At 42.8% G+C, this 13,050-nt stretch overlaps 1 protein-coding gene across 3 annotated transcripts in view; it reads left to right on the top strand.

The window, feature by feature from the left end:
- Nucleotides 1–13,050, top strand: part of ADIPOR2 (adiponectin receptor 2) — a 42,875-nt gene that overhangs the window by 22,353 nt on the left and 7,472 nt on the right. For 2 of the 3 annotated variants that reach the window (XM_055567750.1, XM_055567758.1), the window contains exons 2-3: nucleotides 3,051–3,307; nucleotides 9,621–9,740. In XM_055567750.1, the coding sequence (XP_055423725.1) occupies nucleotides 3,137–3,307; nucleotides 9,621–9,740 (291 nt within the window). In that variant the 5' untranslated portion in view covers nucleotides 3,051–3,136. Of the gene's footprint in view, nucleotides 1–666; nucleotides 687–3,050; nucleotides 3,308–9,620; nucleotides 9,741–13,050 lie in introns of those variants that run through there. The other variant, XM_055567768.1, reaches the window with a different exon arrangement.

The raw sequence follows: 13,050 nt of genomic DNA, 5'->3' as shown, positions 1-13,050 counted from the left end.
ATGACCAACCTAGATAGCATATTCAAAAGCAGAGACATTACTTTGCCAACAAAGGTCCATCTAGTCAAGGCTATGGTTTTTCCAATGGTCGTGTATGGATGTGAGAGTTGGACTGTGAAGAAGGCTGAGCGCGAAAGAATTGATGCTTTTGAACTGTGGTGTTGGAGAAGACTGTTGAGAGTCCCTTGGACTGCAAGGAGATCCAACCAGTCCATTCTAAAGGAGATCAGCCCTGGGATTTCTTTGGAGGGAATGATGCTAAAGCTGAAACTCCAGTAGTTTGGCCACCTCATGCGAAGAGTTGACTCATTGGAAAAGCCTCTGATGCTGGGAGGGATTGGGGGCAGGAGGAGAAGGGGACGACAGAGGATGAGATGGCTGGATGGCATCACTGACTCGATGAACGTGAGTCTGAGTGAACTCCGGGAGTTGGTGATGGACAGGGAGGCCTGGTGTGCTGCGATTCATGGGGTCGAAAAGAGTCGGACACGACTGAGCGACTGATCTGATCTGATCTGATCACTTCTAGTAATACCTACTTCTGTTTTCAAGCTCATTCTCTCTTCTGAATTCCGGACTTGTGTTTCCTGGTGCCAGCTGAACATTTCTTGTACTTCAGACCCCATTTCTGAAAGCGAATTCATTCTACCATGAATTTACTTCTCCCATATCATCTCTCCATCTGAGTGAGTGGCGTCCTCTGTGCAGTCAACTGCCCGAGCAGAAAGCATGAGTCATCTGAGTTCTTTCTGTCTAGTCTTCATGGACCCTCATTCAGTTATCCAAATGTTGATTTTTCTCTACTGAGCATATCTTGAATTTGTCCCTGTTCTCTCATTTCGAGCAGACCCTGGACTCCTTGCCTTGCATATTGCTGTTTTCTCCTCACAGAGTACCTTTCCTCTACTCTGCTTGGCAAACCCCCATTGCTTTTGGGCAGAGTAAGTGACGCTTGAGTCTGCTCCTAGAACACATGAGGCCACTTTTCAAAGACCTTAGATCTGCTCTGCTTGCCGGAAGTTACCCAGTTTGACTTGTGTAGGATTTCTACATCTGTTCATAGACTCAGAGCACCTCTCAGTTAACTTGTTTTTTCCTGCCAGCTGTTGTGTATTGGGTTCCTTTCTTTCTTTTCCCTCTCTCTCTCTGTCAACTTCTGTGTAATACAGCAAGCATAACATTCATAGAATCTTGATGAATGAAAAATTTCTCTTTGAATAACTTAGAATGTGCTAACTATTCCCTTAGAATAACTCTTTGGATTAACAGATAATGGTACTCTGAAGTCTTACTTTCCATTTCCATCTCACTCCCTTTTCCTGTTAAGAATCTTAGAGCAAATTAAAGCCTAATTCCAGATACTTCGCCTGTTTTTTATTCTTCTTAGCAAGAAATCATTTATGCAAGTACTGTTGGACCATAGTTCCAGCTGCTCTTAGAGACTAATAGCCTTGGATAAATAACCTAATCTCGTGAGCCTCAGTTTCCACATCTGTATAATGGGGAGTAAAATACCCTAGAGGGCCATACGTAAGAATTATGTGAGATCCTGTGATACACAATTTAACTTTGCCGATCCACAATAAATGTTAGATCCCTCTTCCCTGGAACAGAGTGAAGTGGTGGGTGTGAAACAGCTTTGTAAGTAAGTGTGTGTAAGTCACTCACGTTTGCTCTTTCAGAAGTGGGCATTTGTAGCATAGTTGATAATCTGACTATCAGAATGAGCTTGCCCAGGCCCGTATGTGATGGGCACAGGCCCAGCTTTGGTGATCTTTAAAGATTGTGTTTGTTCTTGTTCTAAGAACTTGAGAGAACTCTTGCAACAAACTCAGATGGTTCATGAAACTAACAGCTGGCTAATTCCTAGTCTAATTTGAACTCTTGAGCTAATGCTTAGTCTTGTGTGTCCACATATGAACACTGAGTGTTCCTTTCACCCTCTCGGCATGCTGGCTAGGCCCTCCCACTTCGTCCCACTCCTCCTTTGCCCCAGTAAGAATTTTGCATCTCCTGGGATTTATGAGCATAACATGTACCTTGGCTTCTTCCTGTTTTCATCTTTTTAGTTGGATTGGCTGTGATAATCTCCTTATTTGGATATGTAACTTAAATCTCTAAAATAAGCTTGTGTCCTACGAGTTCATGAGTTAGAGGGCCAAGGACTTGGAATTATTGAACTCCTAGGAAACTTATGTGATCCAGTTTAGAGACATATTGATGACTTCTGAAAGTGTTTTTACCACTTAAGAACATTTACATGTCATCCTATTCGTTAAACATTTATGTGCACAGCACTTTCTGGGAGCTCAGAGGGGTATGAAAGTGTGCTCTGGCCCTGAGGTTTTACCTTCCAGGGTAGTCCAGTTAGAGTTCAAAACAGCTCAAAAATACTGAAATTTCAGACATTAAGCAACTTAAATGCAAAACATTACCAGTAATATATGCCCTGTCAGTCAGAGGCATTGTTTTATTTCATAAAAGTGTGGTGAATTTTGATTTCTTTACTTGTGAGGTAGAAATTAGAATACCCTGAAGAATCATTGTGATGATGTAAATGAAATTGAATATGTAAAACCTAGTTGTAGTACATAAAATCCACTTATATTCTTTCTATATTAGGTATGTTTTTAACTGAAAGAGTAGTATGTGGCATATGGGGGAAAAAATGCAGGCAGAATAAGATGAAAAGCAAGCCGCCTCCCTCCTGACTCTAGGTTCTTCCTTGTGTATATACTTGTGCGCTGAAAACACAGTTTTGAATGTTTAAATAGCGATCCTGTGTACACAAGTGTACTTGTTTATGATTATATACTTTTATTATAATATGTAAGTGGGAATATTATGCATGTATCTTTTATATTCTGCTTTTTTCATTTAAAAGTAGATTTTGGCAGTCCGTTTTTCAACAAAATAGGTTTTTTTTTTAATACATTATTTATTGTTCTTAATGAGTACAGAAAATTTTAGTTTTAGTGTATAGTAATACAACCTATGTCTTCTCCCGTCACTCATGCAAATATGTTAATGCAGAGCTTTCTCTCCTGTAGAGTCAACTCAGTATCCTAAACATCCACCCTCCCAAGAAGAAGGGACAGAAAGAAAGAACTCTTTGTCAGAAAGCCTTGGGTGTCCCATGAACGAGACAGAGGAAAACCGGTTGGAGCACAGCAAGACTCCAGAGCCAGCTCTCAGGCTCAGGAAAGGGCACCAGCTCGATGGCGCGAGGAGCGGTGACAGTGGCGTCTACCACGGAGGTCGGGAGCCTCTCGTAGCGGCGTCTGTCCTTTCTTCCTATCATAAAAAAGTAAGTGAAAGTGAAAGAATGGCGAGTGAAAACAGATTTATGAGAATGTGGCTGGAGGAAGAATGTTAAAAATTATGGGGACTCTGCTGGAGAGAGGATGGTGTTTTGAAAATGAACCTTGAGGACGTTTGTAAGGTTCTGAAGTCTCTTAAGTTATCTAGGAGTTAGTCACACCTTTTCTGTTGACACATAAGACCACACTTAAGCTGCCCTATTTTGTTGAATGAAATGGGTTTTGTAGTTACCATATATCCCTTATAGTTGGACCATGCTTTAGTGAGGGCATTATCGTTTCTATTTTTGGAGAAATCCTGAGTGTATGCTGAAACTGCTTCTCCAGATGCTTTGTCTCCAGTGCATATCTTGGGAGTCAGTAGGCTTCTGGGAAAAGAACCTAGTCTTTTCTTTTACCTTCCAGAGGAAAGACCACCTTTTAAGTGACTCAAGCAACTCTTCCTGGACAGCAAAGGTGTAGATGTCTGAGCAGGGCCACTGGTCAGTGTGGCTGTCTTTATGCCAGTACCAAACCGTGTCCATGACTGTAGCTTTGTAATATGTCTGGAAGTGTGATGCCTCTAGCTTTGTTGTTCTTTCTCAAGACTGCTTTGACTGTTCAGAGTCCTTTGTCATTCCATATGAATTTTAGGATTGCTTTTTCTATGACTGGGGTTATCTAAAAGGAAGTGGAAATGTATTAAGCGAAGCTAGATGAGTGTTGACTTGGTTCCTGAAGGTCTGGAAAGCATTCCAGGCAAAGGGAGTAGTAGATGTGCAGACTCAGAAAGGGCACAGTGCTTTTAGGGAATAGCAGTAATGATAGTAGCGAAGTGTGTCCAGGGCACACTGGTGTATGCTGACGTGTGAACCTGCAGAATGTTCGGTATGGCTGGAATGAAGGACAGAGGGTACAGGGAGTCAGTTTGTTAACAAGTAATCCTAGACAGTGGAGCCTAAATTCCAGATCTTTAACCCTTGTCCCAATATCCTATCAGCCAAAATTCTTTCTGAAATATGTAGTGTTATGTACTGGTTGAAGGGCATAGACTATTACTTCTAGGTCTCTGACTCCAAAGCCTTGGCTCTTTTAACTGTATTTGCTGAAGTTTATAGTTTGTGTTTCATAAGCACCTATAGATAACACAAAAGAGACATTTCAAACCAGGTTACCCTGATCTTTAGTTTTATGGCTTTATTTCATATCTCTGAGTTTTTAAGGTATAAAGTTAAATAAAGAGAACAGCCTTTGTGGTTGTCCTACTTTTCCTCTGCTCCAGATTCTTCCTCATAAATGGGGGCTGGAGCCAACTCTTCATTCATTTAACCTAGGATTTATTCTCTTGGACTGATTTGCTTTAACCAAACTCATAAGAATGCCATAGTTTGTTAGTTTATCATAAGAAAGCTGATTTGTACTTAGATTCCTGTCTGCCAACCACTTTGTTTTCTTTTCTTGAGGTCTACTTAGGAACTTCAATAAAGATTAAAAAACAGTTGCTTTGTGAGAATTTAAAAAAAAAAAAATTGGATGATTTTAAAGATCTTTTCCATCAAACTTTGATAGAGAGCTAGTCTTTAAGGTTAAGAGTATGTGTATTTCTCGGCAGACCAAGATGAACGTTCACGGAGGCTAGCTGTTGCACTTGCTGTGTCAGATGATACAGGAAACGCAGTCATCAGCACTTACTCTTTCAGCTCTTGTTTTTGTGGACACCTTAGTTTCCACTGACCCCTGTGTGTGTAAGGGCTAGATATATCAGCTTGCTAGTGCCCTTACTACACATTGCAGATTTCTAAATTTAAGGCTGGATTCAACCTGTCAACTTTCCAAAAAGACTATCAAGATATAGCCCATTGATGTATAATTGTATAATTGCACTTCGCAGCACACATGAAACGAGCACAGCATTCACTGTAAGGTCACTGTACTTCAATTAAAAAATGGTTAATTAAAAAAGGCAAGCAAGCAAACAGTAACTTGTTGATGAGATGAAGCGAAGTTCCTTACTGCATAAAAGTGAGCAGCACCCTAAGGGTCTTGTTCAGAAAGGGGAGGTCGCGGACAGTGTGTGTGTGGTTTGGGGCCTGACTGTCGTGGTTTATGGCAGCTCTTTCAGTACCGAGATCGTATTGACATTGCACAGAGTTTATGATAGTTTTGATAGTTGGAGCAAGTCTAGTGAGCGGATACTTGGAAGGGAGCAGATTTGCCCAGTTCAGCAACTGTACTAAGGAGCTGGTTGAGCAGTCTAATATAAGTGAATTTTTGAGAAGTACTGAAGCTCATAAAGTCACCTAGTGGTTTGTGTCCTTGATCTTCCCGGGCAGGTATTTTCTGAACACACGAAGTCATATTGTATGGGGGCCTTAGCTTGTAGTCCTTGTAATTACGTGGATACAGCAGGCCTCCGTTCTCAGACCTCTGGAGGGGCACACACACTTTGACCCAGATTTGGTGTCCTGGCCCCGGATACCTTTCCGTTTCCTCGACCTTTATCTTCTCATCGTGGACAGCATTACGATTATGATTAAGAACAGATGGCAAGAATACTGTGCAAAAACGTCCTAATGACTTGGATAACCATGATGGTGCGGTCACTCACCTAGGGCCAGACATACTGGAGTGTGAAGTCCAGTGGGCCTTAGGAAGCATTACTACAAGCAAAGCTAGTGGAGGTGATAGAATTCTAGCTGAGCTATTCAAAATCCTAAAAGACGATGCTTTTAAAGTGCTGCACTTAAATGTCAGCAAATTTGAAAAACTTAGCAGTGGCCAAAGGACCAGAAAAGGCCAGTTTTTATTCCACTCCCAAAGAACAGTAATGCCAAAGAATGTTCAAAGTACTGTACAGTTGAACTCATTTCACATGCAAGCAAGGTTATGCTCAAATTCCTTCAAGCTAACTTCAGCCATACATGAACCAAGAGCTTCCAGATGTACAAGCTGGCTTTAGAAAAGGTTGAGGAACCAGAAATCAAATTGTCAACATCCGTTGGATCATAGAGAAAGCAAAGGAATTCCAGAAAAACATCTGCTTCATTGGCTATAGGAAAGCTTTTGACTGTGTGAATCACAACACACTGTGAAAAATTCTTCAAGAGATGGTAATACCAGACCACTTTACCTGTCTCTTGAGAAACCTGTATGCAGGTCCAAGAAGCAGCAGTTAGAACTGGACATGGAATAATGGACTGATTCAAAATTGGGAAAGGAGTATGTCAAGGCTGTATATATATTGTCATCCTGCTTATTTAACTTATATGCAGAGTGACATCATGTGAAATGCCAGGCTAGATGAATCACAAGCTGGAATCAAGATTGCTGGGAGAAATATCAACAACGTCAGATATGTAGATGATACCACTCTAATGGCAGAAAGTAAAGAGAAACTAAAGAGACTCTTGATGAGGGTGAAAGAGGAGAGTGAAAAATTCAACATTCAAAAAACTGAGATCCTGGCATCCAGTTGCATTGGTTCATGGCAAATAGAAGAGGAAAAGTGGAAACGGTGACAAATTTTATTTTCTTGGGCTCCAAAGTCACTGCTGATGGTGACTGCAGCCATGAAATTAAAAGATGCTTGCTCCTTGGAAGGAAAGCTGTGATAAACCTAGGCAGTGTATTAAAAAGCAGAGACATCACTTTGTGGACAAAGGGTATATGTAGTCAAAGCTGTGGTTTTTCCAGTAGTCAGGTACGGATGTGAGAGCTGGACCATAAAGAAGGCTGAGCACCACAGAATTGATGCTTTTAAACTGTAGTGCTGGAGAAGAGTCCCTTGGACAGTATGGAGATCAAACCAGTCAGTCCTAAAGGAGATCAACCCTGAATATTCATTGCAAGGACTGATGCTGAAGCTGAAGCTCCAATACTTTGGCTACCTGATTCCAAGAGCCGATTCATTGAAAAAGACCCTGATGCTGGGAAAGATTGAGGGCAGGAGGAGAAGGGGGCGATAGAGGATGAGATGGTTGGATGGCATCACTGATTCAATGGACATGAGTTTGAGCAAGCTCTGGGAGATGAAGGACAGGGAAACCTGATGTGCTGCAGTCCATGGGGTTGCAAAGAGTTGGACACAACTGAGCAACTGAACAACAACGATTGTAGCCTGTGGCACTTGTCTGCTGACTTTTAGTATGTAAATATGTAATTTATGTCCAGCTATTCCCCTAAGTTTCAGCTGAACTGAACTAGTCTCTTTTCTTCAAAATAGTGCTTTTGCTTTTCCCTCTCGACAGTTCTTTTATCTTTCCAAAATTCTAATTCCTCATGCAGCGTTTCTTGAGCTCCACATTCTGTTTCTAAACTGACTGTACCTTATTTTTGTTACAGTTATCTTTGTGGCTAATTTGGTCCCTTATTAGATTGTACACGCATGGAAGGCAGAGACTGTATTTTACTCACCTTTATAGAAAACATCCTTTTAATAAGTATTTATTAAACTGAATTGAGCTGAGCTGGGCGGAAGCAGACAAACACCGAGTAGACTGATGGGTTATTGTCATTTTGTGTTAGACTGATCTTTAAGGACTTTGGTCTTTATCACTCTGGTTCTCTTTCCAAAGGTAAAGTACACCTTGGAGAATTAACATTTTAGCTTGTACTTTGTATGGATCATCAGTTGGATATTGTTGTATTTTGAGATATAACCCACTTTAACTCTTCTCACAGATGGACTTCACTGACGGAGGCAGGAAAAAATGATTTGAAAGCATCTTTGTACTCACTTCAGAGCACTGACGTCTCTTTAAATGTAGATGTAGTGATTTATTCATAGGAAGCCTTGGAGCATTACGGTTTCTGCCTTTACTTTAGGCAGCTTGGGTTTTCGTTGTTCACCATTCACACTGCCCTGTTTCTTCTCATAATTCATGTTGATGGCAGTTAGAGGTGTGACGAGAGCAGCAGAACATAGTGTGCGTTTAGCCCTCATGTGTGATAGCCTTAGATGCAGTTCATTGTTGAGACAGATCTTTGGGTCTGTGGTTTAGTGGCCACTGGAAGGGGAATTGAAAGTAATTTCCAGTCCTGACAGGGTTATTCTTTATTGGAAGCCAGAGGCTTTTATATAATGTATATCGTGCCCAGCGCAGACTTTTCCAGACCGTCATCATGTGGCAGAGCTGTAAACTTGCTCATGTGTTGTGGAGAAAACATTTTTGTCCTTGTTCTGGCCACTTAATTCCTACCATGTTATCCTCTGTTTAACCAAGGAAACTAAATTTACTACCACCCACTCTGTGAAGATTGCTAGTTAGCAACTCTGCAATGCTTGACCACAATAAATAGTTATTTATAGTCCTGTGTTTTAGACATTTGTTTTTTGGGGACGTGTTTGTGAGTATTCTGTTATAAGAGGGCTCAGTAGTTGTGGTGCACGGGATTATTTTGTTAATATTTTTGGTTGTGCCGGGTCTTTGTGGCTGTGTGTGAGCTTTCTCTAGCTGTGGTGTTCAGGCTTCTCACTGTGGTGGCTTTTCCTGCCGTGGAGTACAGGCGCTAGGCGCGCGGGCTTCAGTAGTGGAAGCAGACAGGCTCAGCAGTTGAGCCTTGCTGGCTTCAGGAGCACGGGCTCAGAAGCTGTGGCCTGTGGGCTCCGTCGCTGCGGGTCTGGGCTCTAGCGGCAGGCTGTAGTTGCGGCACGTGGGCTTAGCTGCCCCGGAGTGTGCGGTGGCACTCACTGTCAGACCAGGGTCGAACCCACGTCCCCTGCACTGGCAGATGGATTCTATCCACTGTACCACCAGGGAAGTCCCTGCCTGATGAGCTATAGATAAGTTTAGATAAGAATACTGATGCAGTAAGAGTTGTCAGGATTAAATTAAATGGCCTTTCTTTTGGGCTTGGTGTATTTTAAGGATTTAGTAAATAGTTTTACACTGTTTTTCCTCCTTTCCCCCAGAGCACTTACTGCATTAGATTTATTTTACACGTTCCAGGTGGGATTCTTGGAAATTGTCCCCTCAGTAATGTCTCAGCTTTGTATATGTAATAGTATTTTGTGGTCTGTGAGTATAATTCTTACAACAAAAAACAAAGCATCCAAGGCCACTCCTGACCCTTGCTACTGAAACAAGCAGGAATGCTGCTGTCGTAGTTCACTTGTCTGCAGAGAAGGATCAGGCACCTCTTATTTTTAGTACTTGTAGTAATTCTATAATAGACAGACCTTATTTCCTATACTGTTAACTTCTCTGAGGCCCTGTTTTAACCTTAAGAGATTTTCAGTGTAATTTTTTCAAGGAAAAGGTATTGTTTGTTTCCTCTGGCTCCTGACCTCTGTCTCTGACTGTCTCTGTGATTGCCTTGCAGAGCGTGGAGGAGCGTGAGTGCGATGATGGAGCATCTCAGGAAGATGAGGGGTTCATGGGCATGTCCCCCCTCCTGCAAGCCCACCATGCCATGGAGAGGATGGAAGAGTTTGTTTGTAAGGTAAGATGGCTGTTCCTGGTCATTCCATGCTGTATGTTTCAGATCAGTTCAGTTCAGTCGCTCAGTCGTGTCCGACTCTTTGCGACCCCACGAATGGCAGCACGCCAGGCCTCCCTGTCCATCACCAACTCCCGGAGTTCACTCAGACTCACATCCATCGAGTCAGTGATGCCATCCAGCCATCTCATCCTCTGTCATCCCCTTCTCCTCCTGCCCCCAATCCCGCCCAGCATCAGAGACTTTTCCAATGAGTCAACTCTTCGCATGAGGTGGCCCAAGTACTGGAGTTTCAGCTTGAGCATCATTCCCTCCAAAGAAATCCCAGGGCTGATCTCCTTCAGAATGGACTGGTTGGATCTCCTTGCAGTCCAAGGGACTCTCAAGAGTCTTCTCCAGCACCACAGTTCAAAAGCATCTATTCTTCGGCACTCAGCCTTCTTCACAGTCCAACTCTCACATCCATACATGACCACAGGAAAGACCATAGCCTTGACTAGACGGACCTTTGTTGGCAAAGTAATGTCTCTGCTTTTGAATATGATATCTAGGTTGGTCATAATTTTCCTTCCAAGGAGTAAGCATCTTTTAATTTCATGGCTGCAGTCACCATCTGTAGTGATTTTGGAGCCCAGAAAAATAAAGTCTGACACTGTTTCCACTGTTTCCCCATCTATTTCCCATGAAGTGGTGGAACCGGACGCCATGATCTTTGTTTTCTGAATGTTGAGCTTCAAGCCAACTTTTTCACTCTCCTCTTTCACTTTCATCAAGAGGCTTTTTAGTTCCTCTTCGCTTTCTGCCATAAGGGTGGTGTCATCTGCATGCCTGAGGTTATTGATATTTCTCCCGGCAATCTTAATTCCAGCTTGTGTTTCTTCCAGTCCAGCGTTTCTCATGATGTACTCTGCATATAAGTTAAATAAGCAGGGTGACAATATACAGCCTTGACGTACTCCTTTTCCTATTTGGAACCAGTCTGTTGTTCCATGTCCAGTTCTAACTGTTGCTTCCTGACCTGCGTACAGATTTCTCAAGAGGCAGGTCAGGTGGTCTGATATTCCCATCTCTTTCAGAATTTTCCACAGTTTATTGTGATCCATACAGTCAAAGGCTTTGGCATAGTCAATAAAGCAGAAATAGATGTTTTTCTGGAACTCTCTTGCTTTTTCCATGATCCAGTGGATGTAGGCAATTTGATCTCTGGTTCCTCTGCCTTTTCTAAAACCAGCTTGAACATCATGTATGTAAACATGCTGTATGTTTAGTCCTTCCCAAACAGAAGTCTGCAAGTTAGGAGAGCGGGAGTACCGTCCCTTTGGGGAGAGTGTGTGTCCCCGTGAGTGGGAGCAGCGTCAGGACAGTAGCCCTGTTCAGTGCACTAGTCCTCGTGCGCCTGCAGCAGCCCTGATGAAGGTTTGAGAAAACTAGATCATCTAGCTGGGAAACCGGCTCACAGAGGAGATGTCGTATTGACCAGTTAGATAAGACAGAAGGAAGCAGAGTTGGGGGTGCTCGATGCCTGCAGACCCTGAAATGGCGTCGCTAGGCCCCTGAGTCTGCTCTGCAGCGTGCTGCTCCTCTCAGGGTCCAGTGGGTGATAGACTCCTCCTCAGGGAGGACTTGCCTCATCTTCACACACATCCAGTGTTGTCAGTGTGGCTGGTACGTTTTCTGAGTCATTAGGATCCGCGTGGGGCTCTGTTCCCCTAAAATGGCATCTGGAATTGGGGTTGCTTGTTTCGAAAACATGATCAGGGACCCTGATACGTATGTATGGGTTTAGCCACTTGATCCATCCGATCCTGGCAGGTGTGACCTCAGGTCAACACAGTTCAACCTGTGTGTGTAAATTTATTATTAAACGTTTTTGAAGAACTCTTGATCATTTAGAGAAAAATTTTTCTGACACTTTGCTTTCTCATGAGTTTTGTGAAACCAAGACTTTTTATGTGTATAGTCTTAGATCCTAAAAACTAAATTTAGGTTTTTCTACATTTACAATGATGCTAGAAATAATTGGGGCCAGTTGACTTAGAGTCCTGAAGTTTGGACCAGAGCTGAGAAGAAAACATTATAATCTGAATGTAGACATGTCTTTCAAGACCAGAGGGATTTCGGGGAGAGGGTGGCAGAGTCTAAACATTTATGGATCTACTTTTAGAGCCCAGAAAATTTTAATCAGTGTTTGAAAACTGGTGAAGAAAAAGCCAATCGAAACATTAAACCCATTCTAGTAATCACTGTCTCAGTAGAGTTGGAGCGAAGGGATACAAAAGATACATTTTGGTTTTCAAAAGCAGGTTTTCCCCTTAAATCTTAGAGTTGAGTGTTCAGTGTTAGCCACTAGGGATTTTTATATTTATGGATCAGTGGGGTGCTGTAGGTAACTTGAGTTTTTGTTCTCCCTTCTGAACCAAGAGTAGAGAGTAAGGCAAATAAAACTTTCCAGTTTAAGAGCTAAGAGATGGTGAATAAATAGGACACTTGTTTGCTATAGACTATGATTTACTGAAGGAAAAGGAGTGGGTCATAAAATTATTATGAACCCCTGTTATCCCCTAGAAGTGTGTCTGAGCAAAAGGGGCAGGCTCCCTGAGTCACCCGACCCACCGCAGCCAAGCTCTTGACTGTCCTTGATAAACCCGCCTGCCTGTATTTGGTGACACCGGATTCTATTTCTTGGAAGCAAGTAAACAGACAGTTGAGAATGCAGTGTCCTGCCACCTTGCTTGTGTGCTTTCCCTTGTGGAGAAGGCTTTTCTACAGGAATAGAGGGAATAAATAAAGTCATTTAGGCTTTAGAGAGTGTGTTTGGCGTCTCTTTTATTCCAGCCTTCAGTCGTTGCTAGTCTTCCAGCATAGTCTGGCCCATGTGGACATAGAGGTCTTCTGTGGGTCATTTTGTTTTTTTTAATATGTTTTGTTTATCATATGGTCTAACACCAACCTAGTGAGCCATTGCTAAGATGTTTGATTTAGGCATTGCCCTTGTGAAGCTTATAAACAAAGGTGTCTTTGACTAAGCTTTGACCTTGTTCTTCCTGCCTGGAGTTGAGGGGGGAGGAGACCTGTTTGGTCGGCATTTGGCTGCCCTGCAAGTTGAGCCGCAGGTGCGGTGTAATGATGGAGGCACAGCGCCTGGGCCCAGTCTTCAGAGACCAGAGTGTGTGTTTAGAAACATCGGGGAAAGGCGCTCTCACGCTGTACCGGTGTCATTGGTAAGAGCTAGTAACTGCTCGTGTGATAACACAGTAGCTCTCCTCATACGATCACAGCAGAGCTGTTTGCAGGCTGTGAACTGCCTGGAGGG

Source organism: Bubalus kerabau, chromosome 1 (assembly GCF_029407905.1).
Source record: "Bubalus kerabau isolate K-KA32 ecotype Philippines breed swamp buffalo chromosome 1, PCC_UOA_SB_1v2, whole genome shotgun sequence".
Lineage (NCBI taxonomy): Eukaryota > Metazoa > Chordata > Mammalia > Artiodactyla > Bovidae > Bubalus > Bubalus kerabau.
The sequence above is the reverse complement of the archived record's forward strand: the minus strand, read 5'-3'. Positions and strand labels throughout refer to the sequence as shown.